This window comes from Pseudophryne corroboree, chromosome 1, assembly GCF_028390025.1.
Source record: "Pseudophryne corroboree isolate aPseCor3 chromosome 1, aPseCor3.hap2, whole genome shotgun sequence".
NCBI lineage: Eukaryota > Metazoa > Chordata > Amphibia > Anura > Myobatrachidae > Pseudophryne > Pseudophryne corroboree.
Window position 1 is genome coordinate 321,302,312 of NC_086444.1, and position 14,906 is coordinate 321,317,217.

The 14,906-nt window shown below is 46.8% G+C and overlaps 1 protein-coding gene across 1 annotated transcript in view; it reads left to right on the forward strand.

The window, feature by feature from the left end:
• The first annotated feature begins 2,409 nt into the window (after positions 1–2,409).
• BRI3BP (BRI3 binding protein) overlaps positions 2,410–14,906 on the forward strand; it is a 40,822-nt gene continuing 28,325 nt past the window's right edge. Inside the window, exon 1 of the mRNA XM_063964599.1 lies at positions 2,410–2,775. Within this exon, the coding sequence (XP_063820669.1) occupies positions 2,587–2,775 (189 nt within the window). The 5' untranslated portion in view covers positions 2,410–2,586. The remainder of the gene's footprint in view (positions 2,776–14,906) is intronic.

Consider the following 14,906-nt stretch of genomic DNA (forward strand, 5'->3'; position numbering starts at 1 on the left):
AAATATCTCACGTGGAAAGTGGTCATGCTTTTGGCCTTGGCTTCGGCTAGGCGGGTGTCAGAATTGGCGGCTTTGTCCTGTAAAAGCCCCTATCTGATCTTCCATATGGACAGAGCAGAATTGAGGACTCGTCCCCAATTCCACCCTAAGGTGGTATCAGCGTTTCATTTGAACCAACCTATTGTGGTGCCTGCGGCTACCCGGGACTTGGAGGCTTCCAAGTTGCTGGACGTAGTCCGGGCCCTGAAAATCTATGTTTCCGGGACAGCTAGAGTCAGAAAGACTGACTCGCTGTTTATCCTCCATGCACCCAACAAGCTGGGTGCTCCTGCTTCTAAGCAGACTATTGCTCGCTTGATCTGCTCCATGATTCAACTTGCACATTCTGCGGCTGGACTGCCGCATCCTAAATCGGTAAAAGCCCATTCCACGAGGAAGGTGGGCTCTTCTTGGGCGGCTGCCCGAGGGGTCTCGGCTTTACAACTTTGCCGAGCTGCTACTTGGTCGGGATCAAACATGTTTGCAAAATTCTACAAGTTTGATACCCTGGCCGAGGAGGACCTTGAGTTTGCTCATTCGGTGCTGCAGAGTCATCCGCACTCTCCCGCCCGTTTGGGAGCTTTGGTATAATCCCCATGGTCCTTACGGAGTTCCCAGCATCCACTAGGACGTCAGAGAAAATAAGAATTTACTCACCGGTAATTCTATTTCTCGTAGTCCGTAGTGGATGCTGAGCGCCCATCCCAAGTGCGGATTGTCTGCAATACTTGTATATAGTTATTGCCTAACTAAAGGGTTATTGTTATGAGCCATCTGTTCAGTGAGGCTCAGTTGTTATTTATACTGTTAACTGGGTATAGTTATCACGAGTTGTACGGTGTGATTGGTGTGGCTGGTATGAGTCTTACCCGGGATTCCAAATCCTTTCCTTGTTGTGTCAGCTCTTCCGGGCACAGTTTCCCTAACTGAGGTCTGGAGGAGGGGCATAGAGGGAGGAGCCAGTGCACACCAGTAGTCCTAATTCTTTCTTAGAGTGCCCAGTCTCCTGCGGAGCCCGTCTATTCCCCATGGTCCTTACGGAGTTCCCAGCATCTACTACGGACTACGAGAAATAGAATTACCGGTGAGTAAATTCTTATTTTTTTCACTTTTTAATTGAAACGTAAGTATTACATGATTGCCACCATTGGATGCAGCATTCAAATGCCCATCTGATTGCTGACAGCTTCTGTGCAGCTACACCCGGAAGTGTATTCGTAGCTCATCTAATATGTGCATGTTTGAAGCTCCAAAAGCTTCTACACATGTGCACACACTGCACAGTATAGCAATCAATGGTAAAACCATCAGATGGTTTTGAATGCGATGGCTAGTAGTCATTACATCGCTGGATTTGATTGTGGAATCCCAGCAATCATTTGATGCTGGGCTTCCGATGTCTATACCTAAGTTGAACTAGCGGTACAAAAGGTGCTGTCAGTTGAAGGGTCTGTGTGCAACAATGTGGCTGGCATTTAGGAATATGTGTGCATGAAAAAACGGGGCATGCTTGCCCCCAAATCAGATACCAGCATCCCTAAGCACCTCTTTGTTGATAAATCTGCCTTTACAGTCCTGTTGCTGGAACAAAAGTTTTATTTTGTCAGGATGGTAAATTGAGACAGCTAGGCTAACTTTCCATCTGCAGGCCCAGAGTAAAGTGGTTAGCAATGGAAGTATCATTTGGACTTTCAGGGGTCTATTTACTAAGTGTTGGATGGAGATAAAGTTGATGGCGATAAAGTACCAGCCAATCGTCTCCTAACTGCCAGGTCACAAACTCAGTTTGAACAGTGACAGGAGGTGGTTGGCTGGTACTTTATCTCCGTCCCCTTTATCTCCATCCAAGGCTTAGTAAATAGACACCTCATTTCCAGGTTAAAAGCCCAAAGAGTGCTTTGAGGCGCGTATATGTAAGCCCCATCGCACATACTTGGAGGAGCATGTCGAGGGTCTTGGCAGCAGATGGAACTACACATTGTGCCATCTCACCTCCAAGCCCTGTAGCTATGGTAGTTCAACCACTGCCACAGACTGTACAAAAAGTCAACTCCATATCACAAAACTCTGAGAACTCCTTCTACAAAATATGTAAAACTTTGATATTGATACATTTCTATTACCGTAAAACATTTGAAATGGTTACTAAAAGTTATTCTCCAACTGTAGTGCTGGATTTACTGCCTGAAATGCTAGGAAAGGAACATTAGCACAGACTTGTTTACATGACCACAATGTAAACTCCATCTCCAGCTTGGAGTGGAAGATGACTTCAGAATGTAATGGAGAGAATTTTGCTATTTATTTTAGACCATGAACCTACAAAACGTGTGTCACCACCACAGTATGGTCTCGGAAGTAGCAGCAAGCAGGATATTTTATTTAGGAAGGGGCTGTTCTTCCGGTGCTGGGAGGAGACGGAAGGTTGGGCTCATCATGTATAGATTTTATTATTACAGACAGAGAGAATCCGTGGAGCTGCTGTAGCTGCTTGGAAGAGACGTCTCCTGCTGCCATCTGCTCCACCACATCTGCTGCTGCTGGGACATGGCTCGCCTGCGATGGAAGCTGCCCTGGTGTCTCACGCTCCTGCTGGTCTCCGGGGCGCTCTGCGCTCAGGCCACCAGGAACCGGGGCCATGAGAAGCAGAACAACTCCTTCCGCAAAGCAGCCACCGGCTTCTACCAGACCATGAGTAATACATTCGGCGAGGACAACGTGAGAGCGGTGCAGAAGGTGGGACATTAATCTGCTGCGTTTAGGGGAAGGAAATGGCAGTTACAGCGGCAGCTAGTCTAGCATATGTTTAATATATGTACCCTCATTCATTTACATTGGGATGCATCAGCCATATCATGGGCTTTCCATATCATGGGCTTTCTGCATAGTTACAGCCTTCCTCCATTTCTTATAGATTAGGTGACATGCACATCGTCTTGTGTGGGTCACTGACTGTGTACACACGCTGTATGCCTTCTTTGGTCTTGATGCAATACATAGCAATTGTGGAACTGAATTTGCATGTTGTAATTGCCTATAGGGCATTATCCTATAGTCCGTGTAATCGCTCATTTGTACTCTTACAGTCATTTCGCTTTGTTGTGTACATTCTCTACAGATCATAATGCATTGCTTGAGTCATGGACTAGAATCACAGGTGATGCTGATGTACGTATAAACTACAGTATATATTGTGACCATAAATGGCGAGTTAATGCGCAAGTGTTCAGTGTCTATTATACAGAATAGAACAAGTATAACTATTATGGCTGATAGACATTTGTGACCTGTACAGAAGCAGGGGTGTAGTATGAGCGTCCAGGATCCCGAGCGCCGGCATACCGATAGCTGGGTGAGTGCTAATGAGCCCCTTGTGGGATCGGTGTGCGCTCCACGCTACGGGCACGGTGGCGCGCTATGTGCGGACCTCCAAGAGGGAGAATGTGTCGGCATGCCAGCGGTCGGGATCCTGGCGCCGGTATGCTGGTTGCCGGAATCCCAGCCGGCGGCATAGTGAAGACCACCCCAGAAGCAGGGCCATTGATTTTCCCCAGTGACTTACAAGGGGACATGGTCACTAGGTTGACATGGTCACTAGGTTGACATGGAAAAAAGGTCGACATTACTTTTTCACTCCCCCCCCCCCCCCCCCCCTCCCCCTTTTTTTTTTTTACTTTCTCCTATTTAACGATCCACGTGGATTACGATTGGGAATAGTAACCTGTGCCGAGCGCAGCGAGGCAAGTTGCCCGAAGCATGGCAAGCGAAGCGAGGTCTTCATGCACCTTGCCCGAGGCATGCACTAATTGGGGTTCCCCGTCATGTTATGAAGAAAATGACACCAAAAAAAGTAAAAAGAACTCATGTCGACTTAGTGACCATGTTGACCAATAGTGGTCGACCTAATGACCCATACCCCTTACAAGGGGCTTTTCAATTGAATGTGATTTTTGGCTTTGCACAATAGTAGTAGCCTCCCTTCACTAATTTTAATGGCCACTCCCCAGGGGGCACAATGTAAAATAATACCCATTTCAGATCCAAATCCTTGGTCAGACCCTGTTCACACTGTGGCTCTTATCCCGTTTGTTCCCAGGCTGGCGCCGTTTACATTGCACATGGGTGCAGTCAATCTTCTGCTGGCACTTGGATATGACATCTTCAAGCACCGGGTAATCCATTTCCATGCTGTAAACTAGACCCGGGTCAGTTGACCCAGGTTACCAGTTTACACTGCCCTGTGACCCGAATTGTTCCCATTTCCCACCCTGGTCACCACCTGGGTTGGATTGCCTGGTCGCTCAAACTGGGTTATTTTTTCTTTAGACCCTTTCAGACTGAGCTGTGACCTGGGTCGACCTGGCAGTAACCCGGGTTATTGCAGCAGTCTGAAAGGGGTGGTAGTGATGTTGCAGTCGTGAAGCGTCACCGTTATGAGCATTCCTTTGCCATTCCAACGCACATAACCAGCAACACATTAATTGATATTGTTTCTCCATAATACTTTTATAATAGGGATGGCCATCGCCGATATCGGTGGCTAACATTCGTTGGTTTGCACTACCCGCTAGCTAGTGCTGGTTGTGCTACGGGCCAATTAAAAATAGGGGTAGGGCTTAGTGAATCACTAGGGGTGGGGCTAAGCTCCATGCTGGGTGGTGATGGGGAGGGGGGACAGAATATTTGGTCCATCGATGGCAGAGAGCATTGACACTGACATCGGTAGCTAACCGTTGAGGGCCATCCCTACTTTATAATTTACAGTAGAGTATACAAAATCCCGCATATAGTGGCTTATTTAGCAAGCAATTATGTTACTTAGATCATGAAGAAACAAGTTTCTGCATGTTTTAAGTATTACTACTATATAGGAAAGAATTAATGAAGAATATAACGCAATTCTCTTCTCTTTTAATGCCCGACTCCTACATCATCGTGTTATAGAAAGCAAGTCATTTTTGTTCTCTACAGCAAATCCTTAAATCCTTGCGTTAAGTTACATCAACTGAAGAAAATCCTTCTCTGATGAAACTGCAGGGACAGATGGATATTTTCCCATCAGTCCCTGCAACTCCTCCCACTCTCCTCCCCTTTTTTGGCAGTATGTCTAGCGTTGATCATAGTCCTATTTGTTGCTGTGTATTGCAAAATAAATGTATACATATGGATCTATATATGCCCAATCTGAAGTCGGAGCATATGCAATACTAGATAGGAGGTTGGTCTTTTTGGAAATGCTAAAGCTGGGTACACTTTAAACGATATTTATCCAGTGCGAACCTGGTGACGAGGCTGGCATTGACAAGTGCATACACTTGCCGATGCCGTGAGCGACGATGAGGGGATGAGCGGCTGCCATGCTGCATTCAGCAGCATGGATCTCGCTGGCGATGTCACCTGTCAGATCTGCATGCAGATCCGACGGAGGCTGTTGCTGACGACGCGCACACTGATGGCGACATACTGCATACACACTAGATAATATCGTGAATGAGGTGTCGAAATCTGGCACATCATCTATGACGGCGGTGGCCAACCTGTGGCTCTTGAGCCACATGCAGCTCTTTCTTTCTTCAAATGTGGCTCCTAAAACACAGTCACATGACCACAACAGATTCGGTAACCACTGCACTCCACAAAGACACGCAGCAGCATTACGGGGACTTAGAACTGAGGGAGCCAGATACTAGAGATGAGACACCCACCAGCAAACAGAGGACACATAAGGGGCTGTTGCAATGGCATGAGTTGGGGGAAGCTGATGTGACACAAGAGCTCTGGCAGGAATGATATATGGGAAAACTGGCTGGAGTGACACAGGAGGGTGCTATCAGGAGTGAGACATGGGGGAGCTGGCTGGACTGACACACCAGGATGATGGCTGAAGTGACAGGAGTGTGCTGGTTGGAGTGACACATGGGGGAGCTGAAGTGTATTATGTGGAAGTGGCTTTTTTTAATGTATTTTATGTTTGATCTGGCTTTTTCAATGTATTTTATACCAGAGGCGTGGCCTTGCAGCACAAGGCCACACCCCATTTTTGCATGTGCGCAAATGGCTCGATGTCGGCTCTTTGATGTACCTAACAAATTTTTTGGGCACTTTGTCTCTGACTGGTTGGCCACTCCTGATCTATGATATCACCTAGTGTGTACCCGGCTTTAAAGAATGCCAGCAGGGTCTTCGCAAAGACTGCATGTTTACATTCACTGTCCCAGAAAGGATTATTCCTGCATAGCAGGAGAAAGTGATAAACAATTACTAATAATTGTGTTGATATTTCCCAACAATATTCAAGGTAGTATTGGGATTATTGCTAAACAGACCACAGTCTATGTCTATAGACAGATTTTATTATACTTTTTTTTTTTTTTTTTTTTGTTCTGCATTTCGGCAATAATCAGAATATTCCTAGGTCAGGTTTTGCAGATTGTACACTAGAATATTTCATATACCTTATCCCATTCTCAGTTCATGCTGTAGCTTCAGGGCCCAAGGATGCTTAAGTTGTACTAATAAAATGGATGTTACACTACTACAGCTTCCTGTTAGCCACAGCCGTTATCTTAAGATCTAAGTAATGCTGCTGACATAATGGAAGTGCAACTTCAAAGACTCCGAGAAAAGTTAGTGTTGGTATGGAGGGTTTATGGTGCTAAGGTTTGTTAGTCTGTGTTTCAAACACATTATTGTAGGTCTGTATGTCACTTTACATCTGTTATGGTGTGTACACACGGTGAGATATTTTCTTAAGATTTGGACTATATAGTCAAAATTGTAAGAAAAGTTAGTACAGATCGCAAGGTGAAAGTCACCTTGCGATGCCGATGCGCGTTCGGCATCGCAAGCCTAGATAGACTGCAGGCAAGTCAATTTCGACTAACTCGTAGAAAAGATAGTAAAAATGACACTTAGCCAAAATCGCACATAGTCAGTATCACAAGCACACTCATTATGTGCTTGCGATGCCGACCTTGCCCCTGTCGCATAGTGAGAATCGGGGTTAGCCCTAATCTCACCGTGTGTATGCACCTTTAGTGTAAATTGGTGTATTAACTAATGTATTACAAAGATTAATGTATTCTCTTCTGTGAAGTATTGTACACACATTAGAGGTCCTCTCTTAGTCAAGACCTATGGTGGTAACTACTATATCAGTGACGTCACACATTCTGCAGGGTTTTCTCTGTTTAAATGATTAGCTCAGAAGTTCACTAGGGATCGCCTGTATATTAACTGCATTCCTTCTCTAGTGCTATGTATCCTTTTATTTTAGATTATGCAGTGAAAATCCTGTTCAGTAAGAGGACTTGCAGTACTCTGTTCAACCGTTGCTTATCAATGTGTTTTTATAATTTTTTTTTTTTCCCCCCCTCATACGTCCTAGAGGATGCTGGGGATTCCAAAAGGACCATGGGGTATAGACGGATCCGCAGGAGCTTGGGCACACTATAAAGACTTAAACTGGGTGTGAACTGGCTCCTCCCTCTATGCCCCTCCTCCAGACCTCAGTTAGACTTTGTGCCCAGGAGTGATGGGTCACACACTAGGGGACCTCTCCTGAGTTTCTCTGAAAGACTTTGTTAGGTTTTTTATTTTCAGGTAGACCTGCTGGCTACAGGCTTCCTGCATCGTGGGACTGAGGGGAGAGAAGCAGGACCTACTTCTGTGAGTTTCCAGGCTCTGGACACCATTAGCTCCAGAGGGTTCGATCACTTGGTGCGCCTAGCTGCTTGTTCCCGTAGCCACGCCGTCACCCCCCTCACAGAAGCCAGAAGAAAGAAGTCGGGTGAGTATTGGAAGAAAAAAAGACTTCAGACGGCAGAAGACTTCAGTAACGGAGGTACAGTGGTAGTGCTGCGCTCCATGCTCCCACACACCAACGGCACTCGCAGGGTGCAGGGCGCTGGGGGGGGAGCGCCCTGGGCAGCGAGTTAATGCTTAACCGCTTTCTCACTCGTGCTGCCGGGGGCTCCGTACAGACCCCCGCAGGTGCGTTATGCAGTGGTCCCCGTCGGCTGCAATGGGTGCAGGGCGCCGGGGGGTGGTGGCGCCCGGGGCAGAATAGATAGTTAGAGCTCCCGGGCGCCGCACACGAGGACCCGCCGTGAGAGGGCACGACGCGCCGGGGCTCCCGCTTCCCGATCGGTTGCCTGGGGTGCAGGGCGCGCAAGGGGGCTGCCCTGAGCAGCATGGTGCAGGGTAAATATAGACTCTTTACCCTATATTTAGAACTCGGCCTGTTTTGGTTGTAGATATACAGGGGGGCTATAGCGCGCCGAGAGGGGCGGAGCTAAGCCTCACACAGAGTCAGCGCCAGTTTTTCCCTGCTGTCCCCGCCAAGCACAAACACAGTGGGGGGCATAGTGTTTGGGTTCTGTTGCCCTCCTAGAGGTGAAATCTCCCTGTGTAGGGTCCCCAGGCTCATATATATATATATATATATATATATATATATATATATATATATATATATATATATATATATATATATATATATATATATATATATATATATATATATATATATATAAAAAAATTTTGTCGAGCGGGCTTAAGCGTGCCGGGAAGGGGCGGAGCTTAGCCCTCACAGAGAGGTCCGCGCCATTTTCATACGTCCCCCACCGGGACTTGCTGTGTACTAGGAAGGAAGGGGGGCACAGAGTATTTTAAGGCTGTATGGGTGTCATATAGCATTAGGATTGATAATGGATGCAGAATCCTTGTTGTAATACATAAACACACTGTTTCCCTTTTTATTTACCCACTACTGGTTAGTCGACATATGTCGACAGGTGTGAGGGCTTTGTCAAAGGCGCCTGTGGGGATAACTGTCGGTTTCGCCGACACTTGCCGGTACTTTTCAAACAACTAAGTATGGGCAGGTTATCTTTGTGTACAATTTATAGAGATAACACTTGTTATCAAGGGAGCGCAAAAATAAAATATACAGACTCTTTATTTTTAAAATGTATATAAACAGAAAAAACCACATTCAATAAATACATTGGAGTCAACATACATAAACACCGCTATCCATATCTATATGAGAACCAATATCTATTTCATATTGCCCTTAATGACAACGGAAAATGTCTATTAAAGTGTCCAAGAAATCCTCATGGATAAAGCTGTTGTAAATTATAATCGTTACTTTCCAGTAGTAATTGATACTTAGAATTCCTTCTTGTGGATAAACAGCAACAATTGTAACCACCGCCTCTATTTAGTTTTACTGCAGTTAAAAGTTCATATGCAACTCACGTGAGTATTAGAGGAAAGCAGGGGGAGGACGCCGTGGTAGTTGGTGAATCACAGCGGTATGCTACGACCCCCGCTATTCGTGGCTGGATCTTAATGACACTCGCGGTTAGAATATTTCTCCCTCGGGTGGGGTAGAGACCTCCTTTTGCTCAGCCTCAGATTGCTATTTTCCCCACCGCTGTCTTAGCAATAGACGTCCGCCGCAGTGTAGCTTGTTGTGAACGGGCTTAAAAAATCAGCATTCAGAGTATCCGGTAAAGCACCTTCCTTAGCGTTTCTCCGCTGTTATCCAAGAGCGGTTTCGTCAGAGGATCTATACATATATATGATGAGGTGAGGTTACTTTCGGTCAACCGCTGACCACAAAGTTCCCACCATTGGTTACAATGGAGCGCATAGGCGCTACATTGTATCACTGCCGTGTGCTGCCTGACAAACACTACAGGAGCACACAGCCAATCAGGAGGGTGCCACGACATGGCGCTCCCTGATTGGCTGAAGGAACCCTCTTAGACAGAAGTCAGGGGGGTTCCTGGCAGTCGGGGAAAGGGGTCCCATGTGAAAACATGGGGCCCCTTTCAGTGCGTGGTCGGGTGTCCGTTTTTTTATTTTGCAAAGTACGTGGATTACAAATAGAACAGAAGAGGACCGATCTACACTGGATTATGTGAGTAACATTTTTCCAACAGGTACCCCATGGATTCTACATGGAGAAGAGGACCGACCCTTGTGTGAACATAGGTAAGTATGTATGTTTGGAGGTGTGGATGTATGTAATAAACTTTTACTTTCAAGGTGTGTGTGTCCTGTTCTTATTGGGGTATTTTTTTTAGTAGTAGTACTACAGGTACCAGCGGGCCCGGTTTTCCTCCGCATGCTGGTACTTCTGGTTCTCCAAGTACCAGCTTGCGGGGGAGGCTTGCTGGGACTTGTAGTACTGCTACTAAAAACAATATTCACATTTTGACAAAAAGGCTATCAGCCCCCCATCCGCCGCCCTTGGATGGGGGGGACAGCCTCGGGCTTCACCCCTGGCCCTTGGGTGGCTGGAGGGGGGACACCCCTTGATTGAAGGGGTCCCCACTCCTCCAGGGTACCCCGGCCAGGGGTGACTAGTTGGGTATGTAATGTCAGGGCCGCAGGGACCAATATAAAAGTGTCCCCCGGCTGTGGCATTATGTATCTGGCTAGTGGAGCCCGGTGCTGATTTCAGAAATACGGGGGACCCCTACGCTTTTTGTCCCCCGTATTTTTGGAACCAGGACCAGGCGCAGAGCCCGGTGCTGGTTGATTTAAATATGGGGGAACCCCTGTCACTTTTTCCCCCATATTTTTTTAACCAGGACCGGCTCAAAGAGCCCGAGGCTGGTTTTGCTTAGGAGGGGGGACCCTACGCATTTTTTTTCAACAAATTTAACACTTTCCCACCCCTTCCCACTGATAAACATGCACGGATCTCATGGATCCGTGCATGCCTATCAGAACACGGTAAAAAAAAGCAGGTCTGTTTTATTTTAGCACTTTTTTACGATTTGTATTTTTTCACGGCAGTGTTTGGCTATTGCCGGTAGTGTTTGTGAATTACACTTTTTAGTAAATTACCGAGTTCTACCAAATTACAGGCGTATTTGACCGATGGTGTATTCATTCGTAATTTTTTTCTTTGAGTTCCAAAAAAATACGAATGCCCTCATCACTGCCGTGATTTGAGTTTTTTTTTTTTTTTTTAATTCAATACTTTTTTATTTGAGTTTTCAGATTTTCATGAACATTTCACACAAAAACAAACAAACGTGACATTACTCGTACATCCAAGTGCATAGATCAATCGCCCAGGCATAGGGCGCATGGTGCATCATTTGTGTATATTAACACCCAAAACATATATTCTTAGATGAATTATATTTTGCGAGTATCACATCTAAGCATAACATTTCCAACACAGATGTCAGCGTATTAGAACAAGCATAGTAGACCTCAATAAACCTCAGCAAGGCCGGCCGCGGGGCAACTACCCCCAAAATATTCCAGGACATAGTAAGGAGAAAGACGCAAGGCTGGATTTATGCATCCTTTAAGTATTTAGATTCTATCCACCTGCCCCACATTGCACCCCATTTCCTCTCCACCTTCCTTGCCAGGAACACAAATTTTTCGTGTGCGACAGTTATGTTGACCAAGGCTATCCAGGCCTTAACTGTCGGGGCCTCACCCGCCAGCCACAGCCGGGCTATACAAACTCTGGCTAAAGCACATAGGTTGACAACGTATCGTCTGCTAGGTGGGTCTAAAGCTTCTCCGTCTACTATCAACAGGGTACATAGGGCAGATGTGCATATGGAGGAGGGGACCCCTGTATCACATATAGTACGTATGACAGCCATCCAGAATCGGGACACGACAGGACACATCCAAAGTAGATGCCAGAAATCAGCCCCCATGATTCCACACTTAGGGCACTGGGAGCTGTGAGTCCCCCCAATGTGTGCTAACCTGACCGGGGTCATATATACTCTATGCAAGATATATAGCTGTATTTGCTGATATCTGACAGAGGAAGTGGAAATCCGATGGGCACCCATAGCGGTACTCCATGCATCATCCGACAACATGCCCACATCCGATTCCCACCGTCCCCTGAGAGCAGTCAGAGGATCCGCATGATGTAGCTGCAGAACACGACCATATATCTTAGAAACCAAGTGACCTGAGTCTAGCGTCTGCAACATTAATTTGACAGGGGAGTCAACAAGGATCGAAGGACCATCTGGGAATTGGGTAGCCAAAGCGTGTCTTAGTTGAAGGAATCGATAAAAGAACCCCGAGGGGACATTATGTGCCTGTTGAAGTTGTTGAAATGAGGTAAGGGTCCCGTCATTGTATATATGTTTTAAGGAGTGCACTCCCCACCTACCCCACACTTCCCTGATCTGAAGCTGATTTAGTTCCGGTAACCCGTACGCATTATCCAATGGGGTATCAGGATCAATACCATGGCCTCGCATCACAGAATGCACCAATTTCCATATTAGGATAGATTGTTTAATCAGTGGCAGCGTGGACATCTTGACGCTACCACATAAGAGCAACTGCAATGGGGAGCCCCCAGGGTATTCATGGTGCAACATCAGCGAGTGCAAAGCCAAGGCATCGAGGTCTGTAACTCCCTCCCAAACATGCGCCAGCTGCGTCGCATAGTAATAAAAGCGGAAGTTGGGGAGAGCTAAACCCCCCATGTCCCGCGACCTGGTCAAAGCATCCAGTCGCAAACGTGCCCGCTTGCTAGCCCACACCAGGGAGGAAAGCAACCCATTTATTTGTTTAAAAATCTTCAGCGGGATATATACGGGAGATTGTTGGAGAACATACAGGAGTTTGGGTTGAAAGACCATTTTTACCATATTTACCCTCCCTGTGACTGTCAAGGGTAATTTCCCCCATACCCTCACCCGACTACGGAGATACGTTATTTGTGGAGTGATATTTAGGGAGGAGAATTTTTGAGGATCATTAGACACCCAGATGCCCAAGTATTTGAATGAATCCACCCATCGCAACGGAAGGGCCACCGGTGGGGAAGCAGGAACCTCCCCCCGGAGTGGGATAATAAAGGATTTCTCCCAATTAATCAGGAGCCCAGAGTATCGCCCGAACTCAACAATAATCTCCAAGATCCTAGGCATAGACTCAGCATAGCGGTCCACAAATAGCAAAATGTCATCGGCATACAATGCCACCCTGTCCTCGCGGGCACCCACCCTGAAGCCAGTGATCCCCGCGTCCGTCCTCAAGAGGCACGCAAGGGGCTCAATGGCCATAGCAAATAGAGCAGGGGACATTGGGCAGCCCTGTCGTGTACCCCTAGCTAAAGGAAAGGAATGAGATACGAAACCATTAACCGCCACCCTCGCCGAGGGGGAGGAATACATCAATTGAACATATTTAATGAAGTTCGGGCCTATACCGAATCTACGCATAACTTCCCACAAATAAGCCCATTCTACGGAATCAAAAGCCTTAGCGGCGTCTAAAGAAACGACTATGGAGGAGGTGGGGTCTCTACAGGGGAGTTGTAGATGAGTAAACAATCGACGCAGATTAATAGATGTCGATTTATTGGGCATAAATCCCGTCTGGTCCGGATGTATAATGTGAGATATGACTGTATTTAATCTACCAGCTAGAACCTTAGCTAATATTTTAATATCAGTGGGTAAGAGGGATATAGGGCGATAGGACTCAACTCTCCTAATATCCTTATCTGGCTTAGGGAGGACCACAATCAGTGCTTCCGCCATAGATGGAGGGAGAGATTCCTGTGTAAAAATTTGTCCGTATAACTCTAGAAGGCGAGGGACAAAAAAATCCAGATGCTGCCCATAGACCTCTGAAGGTATGCCATCCATGCCGGATGCCTTACCTCTAGGGGAGGCCTTAATAGCAGCCATAATCTCATCAGGTGAAATAGGCGCTTCCAGCAGATCACAGGCCTCGCTGGATAGTGTGGGGAGGGAAACAGCGTCCAAGTAATCGGTGAGATGCAATTGTGTGCCCTCCAGTTTAGATTCATACAAACGACTATAATAGGACGCAAATTCAGCCGCTATTTGTGGGGTTTGAGTTAGGGAAATGCCATCAGAATTTAAAATCTCAACCACTACACTATTAGGTCTATCACCCCGGGCCAGGGAGGCCAAATACGCCCCCGGTTTATCACCCGTAGCATAAAATGTGTGGGAGGAGAAAAGGAGTCTATGCTGAGTCTTCTCCATTAGATAATCCTTCCATTCTTTCTGAGCCGATAACCAGGCTAACTTAGAACTATTTAAGGAATCCTGCAGGTATTGCAGCTCTGCGGCGACGCTCCGGGCCTCCAATACCACCTCCCGCTGCTTATAAAAAGACTTCAGGTTAGCTACCCGTTTAATCAAGCTCCCTCGCAAAAAGGCCTTAAACGTGTCCCATAGAATAGAGATAGCAGTTCCGGCACTATTTAACTCAAAGAATTCCTGCCATGCGGCCACCAATTCAGAGCCGTCCCCCATATGGACGAGCCAGAATGGGTTAAATTTCCATACAGCCTGGCCCCTAGAGCAGTTAAAATCTAAAGTGAGGATCAAAGGGGAGTGATCTGATATTCCCCTAGTTTCATATCTAATATCGCTCACCCGGGGGACCATGTCGTTCGAGAGGAGGGCCAGGTCAATCCTGGAGAACGAAGAATGGGAGTGAGAGAAACAGGAGTATTGTCTAAGAGACGGGTGTCTCAATCTCCAAGGATCGACCAGGCCCAGCCCCGACACCACATTAGCAAAAGAGGTATTCCCAGGGCATGTAGTCGACGGGGCCCTAGACAGCCTGTCCATTGCCGCGTCAAGCACATTATTCAAATCCCCGAGGCAAATAACCGATATCCCGGGGGAAGAGGCCATGAACCCGGCAGCCCTCTTAAGAACATCAGGGGAATAGGGAGGGGGCACATAAACCGCCAAAAGGAGGACTGGGACGTAAAATAATCTACATTTCAGAAACACATACCTCTGCACAGATTCCAGCACGAAGGGGACGGTCCGCTTAATAAGGACTGAAACTCCACGAGAGGC